General features: G+C 44.3%; 1 protein-coding gene across 2 annotated transcripts in view; it reads right to left on the minus strand.

Annotated features, from left to right (window-relative positions):
- The window catches only part of Tbc1d23 (TBC1 domain family member 23), a 58,982-nt gene extending 53,837 nt beyond the window's left edge, over positions 1-5,145 (minus strand). The window contains exon 1 of one of the 2 annotated variants that reach the window (XM_052740916.1): positions 4,974-5,145. In XM_052740916.1, coding sequence (XP_052596876.1) covers positions 4,974-5,026 — 53 coding nt within the window. In that variant the 5' untranslated portion in view covers positions 5,027-5,145. The remainder of the gene's footprint in view (positions 1-4,973) is intronic. The other variant, XM_052740915.1, reaches the window with a different exon arrangement.
- Between the last annotated feature and the right edge of the window lie 855 nt (positions 5,146-6,000).

A 6,000-nucleotide genomic window follows, 5' to 3' on the forward strand; every position in this document is an offset into this window, starting at 1 on the left:
TACACACCAATCAAAGATCCCCTCTTCCCTCCTCCTGCCCCCCCAAAGTTATAAAAATTAAACCATCTTAAGTTATAACAATTTTATGAGGGATTTCACCACACTGTTTGAGCTTCCATGGCAGAGGTTCTAGAGCGGTGGGAAGCTTAAGCAGATCACCTTGCTTTCCAAAAGGAAGGAGCATTATACCAGCCAGCAAACATTAGGAAATGTATATGAAATGATAGCTTGGTATACATTGCTCATGGTTACACAAAAGTCTGTATTCATTCACATACATTCATCCAACCAACATTTACTAAGCTACCTGCTATTTCCTTGGAAGTCATTTCCTTTGAAAAATTCACTATCTACAAAGCAGTAAGTGAGATGGCTCAGCAGTTAATGTGCTTTCTGTCAAGCCTGATTACTTGCGTTCAATAACTAGCACACACATGGTGGAAAGAGAATCTTGACAGACCTCTACACATCTCTCTCACACACAATAAATTAAACACATGAACACACATATACACACAAAAATGTTAAATAAACAAATAATAAAGAGCTATGTGATTAGATAAAATACAGCATAACTTACTAGGTTATACGATGTAACGTAATATAAAAAAAAAAAATCCTCTGACTTACTCATTCTGAGATATACATTACCCACACCTAGTTAGCTAAGGTGCAATTCATGAACAAACAGAACTGATGTCATGTAGGAACTACTCAGAAATAAAGAATCACAGGTCTCACCTAAGATCTGAATCAGTCTGTATTTTTTTTAAGGAGCTCCAAGGTAATTCCAATATATATTTAAAATTTGGGAAGAACTGGTGATTTAAAATACAACTAGAAACCAGTCAATAGGTAGATGTAATAATCAAAAAAAACTATGTATTTAAAGATTTATTTTTACTTTTTATGTGAATGAGTGTTTACCTACGTGTGTGTGTGTGTGTGTGTGTGTGTGTGTGTGTGTGTGTGTGTGTGTGTGTGTACGTACCTTCTGGAGCCTAGAGCCAGCAGAGGCCAGAGAGGGTGTCGGATTCCCTGGAGTTACAGACAGTTATTTGTGGATGCTAGGAACTGAATCCAATCCCTCTTAAAGAGCAGCAGATGTTCTTATCCACTAAGCCATATTTCCAACCTCTTTAAAAAAAAAGTCCCTTTCTGAGCCCTTTAAAGAGTATATACATATTGTTAACAAGTTCAGCTATTTAGTTTCACTTATTAGAAAGGAAATTGGAATACTACTCACTATCTACAAAGAGAGAAGACAGGAAAAACTAGTAAAAAGCAATTTCAAACTGAGATAGCAGTGCTGGGCTATTTAAAATAACATTAATCCACCATGTCAGCTACAAAAAAAGACCTAAATGTCTCATTGTGTTACACTAAGACAATGTTCTCTTTGTTGTTTTGTTTTTTGAGACAGGGTCTTAATGAGTATCCCTGGCTGTCCTGGAACTCTGTAGACCAGGGTGGCCTCAAACCCACAGAGATCTGTCTGCCTCTGCCTCCTGAGTGCTGGGATTAAAGACGTGCCCAACCAGGCCCACTGTAGTTGATGGTCTTAAATGTGCCTTCCGTCTAGATCATAAATGCCTGAGGACAGGGCCCTAGGTTTTTCTTTCCTCTCTTCTCCTCCTCCTTCCCCCTCCTCTCATCTCTTTCTTCCTCTCACTCTGGCTCCTTCATGCTCTGTGGTTTCTGAGACAGGGCCTCACTCTGCAGCCCAGGCTGCTCTAAAATTTACTCTGTAGATCAGGTTGAACTTGCACCAACTTCCCTGCTCCAGTCTCCTGTGTGAATAATGTTGGGATTAGGAGTAAACCACCATGTCCAGCCTAGTTTGATCCACAGTCAAAAGGATGAGTTTGGTGGTAATATGCACAATACACTTTGGAAAACCTTACAAATGACAAAGTTAAAATTAAACATGACAGCTAAACTAAAAACCATTTTGTAACAACCCCATTGACCAGGCACTCAAGAAAAAGTGGGTTTACTAATCTATGGCTCCCAAAGTCTTCCCTTACTCTATGGGAAGTGGCCAGGGGAAGAGTGGGACTGGAGAGAAGAAAGGGCGGAAGAGATGGAGTGAGACTACAAATTACAACAAACATTCTTGGAGATAAAACAAGTAAAAGTGGGAACCCACACCGAATATACGAACTGTGCTGGCTAGTGTTATGTCAACTGGACACAATCGAGAGTCATCTGAGAGGAGGGAGCCTCAACTGAGAAAATGCCTCCACATGATCAGGCTGGAGGCAAGCCTGCAGGGCATTTTCTTAATTAGTGATTGATGTGATAAGGCCCAGCCTATAGTGGGTAATGCTATCACTGGGCTGGTGGTCTTGGGTGCTATAAGAAAGCAGGCTGAGCAAGCCAGGAGGAGCAAGCTGGTAAGCAGCACCCCTCCATGGCCTCTGCATCAGCTCCTGCCTCCAGGTTCCTGCCCTGTGTGAGTCCCTGTCCTGACTTCCTTCAATGACTGCAATATGGAAGTGTAAGTCAAATAAACCCTTTCTTCCCCAAGTTGCTTCAGTCATGGTGTTTCATCATGGCAACAGTAACCCTAAGACAAAGACTGTAAGGGACCTTTAAGAAAATAAATGCTACCATTAGCAACCATCCACTAGAGTGCCCTTGCCCCATAACTACACACACATAAGAGTCCCAACCTAAGAACTTCCTAACAAAGCTTTAACTCAGAAAAATTCACTCCCTATAGTCCTCAATCCAGCTGACTAAAGGCAGTTTATATAAAATACAATTCAATCTTCCCAGACTGTAAATTCATGATAGAAACAGATCACTTTCTAGAAAGTTCTATACCACTAATTTTAAAAGGTTTCCATAATGCGTTAAAATCTTTTCATTAAGCTGGCCATATAGCACAGTGTAGGTAGAATACTTGTTTACAATGTACAAGGCCCTAGGTTGGATTCCCCAGCATCACTCCCCAGCCCGAGGAAAAAAAAGTTTTACCGATTTTCCAGACCCATCTTTGTCTTAAGGCAAATGGTTGTAGTTATTACTCTCCAAACAAATCATTGGTTTTCTTGCCTAAGCCCCTGCTTCTGCCATTTCTCTGGTCTCTTGATGGCCATGCATAGTATCTAATATTTGAAGTGTGGCTAGAACAACTGAAATTCAGTATAAATGCAAACCGTACACGAGCTTTTTCATATGGTAAAAATTAAAAACTGAAGCTGGGTGTGGTAGAGCACACCTTTAATCTTAGCACTTGGGAGGCAGGGTAGGTGGATCTCTGTGAGTCCAGTCAAGGCTACATAGACCTTTACAGGCCAGCCAGGGCTACACAGTGGGACCCTGCCTCAAAATAAATATGTAAGTGAAAACCTTTTTAAATAATAAGTACATGTTCAAATAACATACTGGATATGGTTTTTTAAATACAGTCAAATTTTACCTCTTTTTTTTAAAAGTTTTCAGTGAGGCAAAGGGAAAATTTTTTTACTTCTGTAGCTCACATTATAATTATTTTGAACAGTGTTAAGGTAAATTTTACTAATTCTTCAGAGTCTAACTCACACACCAGGGCCTCCATGAAGCTTTTGTAATGTATGTTGAGGTGGTTTCTGCCTCTTCTGAACTCCCATAACACTTTTATTCACAATCTCAAAGAACAAAATTAACTTTATCTTGTTACTTTGTGTACCTGTCACAGTCCCCCCAAGTCCAATATAAGCTACTTGAAAGAAACAAGATTTATGTTTTCCTCCTATACTCTGAAAAAAACATGCACTAAGATGCTGATGTCCACTGAGGTGAACGTCTCAATTACTGCATCATCTATCCCATTCAACTATTTCCATCGCTCTGTAGCCTAGGCTAGCCTCGAAATCACAGAGATCCACCTGGCTCTGCCTCCTGAGTGCTGGGACTAAAGGCACGCGCTACCATCGCCCGGCTAAAGTATGTCTACCAATTCTTTTCACTGTGTTTATGTAAACAGTGCCAGTGATCCATATAAAAACAATGTGAACGGGAAAAAAATCCGTGAGTATTACATGCGGTCAATATACTTATCTCAACTGATCAAACTACTTCCAAAGTAGACGTGTTTGCCAATAATTAATGACACTGGGTGGGAAAAAAAATGCCTACCAAAAGGTATTGGAAGGGTTGGGGTTGTATCACAGTTGGTAGACTGCTTGTCTTAGCACACATAAAACCTTGAGTTCAGTCTCCAGCACTACATACACCAGGTAGCATAGAGCTTGCCTATAACCCAGCAGGAGAAAGCAAGAGGATCAGAAGTTCACAGTCATCCTCAGCCACACAAAAAGTTCGAGGCTAGCCTTGAGCTACATGAGTCCCTTCAAAAACAAAATCTTCGCATGGTCCAGAAAGGCAGACATGCAAAAGCTTGGGAGAGACGATAATAAAGTCTAATAGGCCATCCAAAGCTATGCAATCAAGTTGTGAGGAAAGTGATGGGAAGGAAAAATAACACTTGAGAAAGACAAATGTTGGAAACTGTTGGGAGTCAAACAAAATTAATTAAAAAAAAAAAAAGGCTGAACTATGGAGGAGGAATGCTGCTGGGTGTGTCTCCCAACCTCTGTACTGTCAAAGGTTGCGTTGGTTATTTCCAAAGACCTTGTTTCAAATGAGCTCTTCATCCAGCCACTTCCTCCTTAGCGCGCCCACTCCAACTCCCTGGCGAGGGACTCGGCGAACTCAAGTGTGGAAGCCACCCTCCTCGGCTGGACCAAGAGGGAGGACCTGACTTGGGCGCAGATCCGGGACGACCCGGGAGTGCCCGGGATTCCGCCCCAGCCGCAGGAGCCCACGGGCAGAGGGGACCCGGAGACAGAGGGGGGCGGGGCAGAGGACCCGGAGGCGGACAGGTGCCCAGCTCCACGCCCGGGCAGCCGGCACGTCCGGGACAGGCAGGATGGAGAACAGGAGGAGAGGGGGCCGTGGGGAATTAAACCTGGGCTCGCACTCACCAGCTGTCCCCGCCCGACGTTGACAGTGGCAGAAGCTCTTCTCCTTCCGCCATTGCTGTTGACGTCCACGTCACTTTGCCGAAAAGTGGACCTGGCGCCGAGACTTGCCTCCGAGAGACTCAGTGTCGTAAAAGGAGTTCTGAAGTCGGAGACGGAGGAGGCTCGCCCGAGCGAAAGAGGTGGGAGGCGAGGAACTGGAGGGGTGCAACGTCACCGCGTCCCGAGGGCGAAAGGCGGAGCCTGGCGCTCGTGGGAGGCCGCGACTCGTGGAAGACCACATATCCCAGGATGCCATGGGGCCGCGAGCAAAGTGGGAGGGGCACGAGGTTTGTGGGCGGGGCCACGGGAAGTGGGCGTGGCGCGGCGGGAAGGCGTGGCTCGGAGGAGGCTCTTGAATGTGAGGCATCTCGGCTTGGCGTCTCCTTAGCGTCTCCATTCCTATTTGGCGTGGACCTGTGAGCCAGACTTGAGAGAGTCCCAGCTGGTGGAGAGAGGAGGGCAAGAACGAATTCACACAGAGGTGGCCTGAATGTGTGAGTAAGGAAAGGGCAGACCACCTCATTTGTAAGGACCATTCAAAAAAAAAAAAAAAAAATGCCAAGGCCAGGAATAGTGCAATGTACAGCGCCTGCCCAGCGTCCTCAGTGCAATCCTCAGTTCAATCACCAGCGCCACAAGAAAATAAAAATACACGAAAGGCTACATACTCTATGTCTGAATACTTAAAAGTTATAAATCAAACTATTCTGTAAAGAAAGTAAGGTTCTAGCCTTCACAGCCAGAAGAATCAACTCTAGTTGGAATTCTGGAACCGGAATTCCAGTTGAAGAGAGCTGTCAAGATCCTTCCCTTCCTATCCTATGTCCCATTTGTCCCTCGTAGATGGACCTCCCCGTTCCACACTCAGGCTTCATCCACAGCACCAATATTACCTCTAGCCTCTTGGCTATCCTTGACCACTACAGATTCAGGACGGACCTGAAGAAATACTGGTAAGTCCTAGGAGCAACGATGCAGTGAACTACAT

The sequence above is a fragment of the Peromyscus californicus genome, unplaced genomic scaffold, assembly GCF_007827085.1.
Source record: "Peromyscus californicus insignis strain IS unplaced genomic scaffold, ASM782708v3 Scaffold_16__1_contigs__length_79575227, whole genome shotgun sequence".
Taxonomy (NCBI): Eukaryota; Metazoa; Chordata; class Mammalia; order Rodentia; family Cricetidae; genus Peromyscus; species Peromyscus californicus.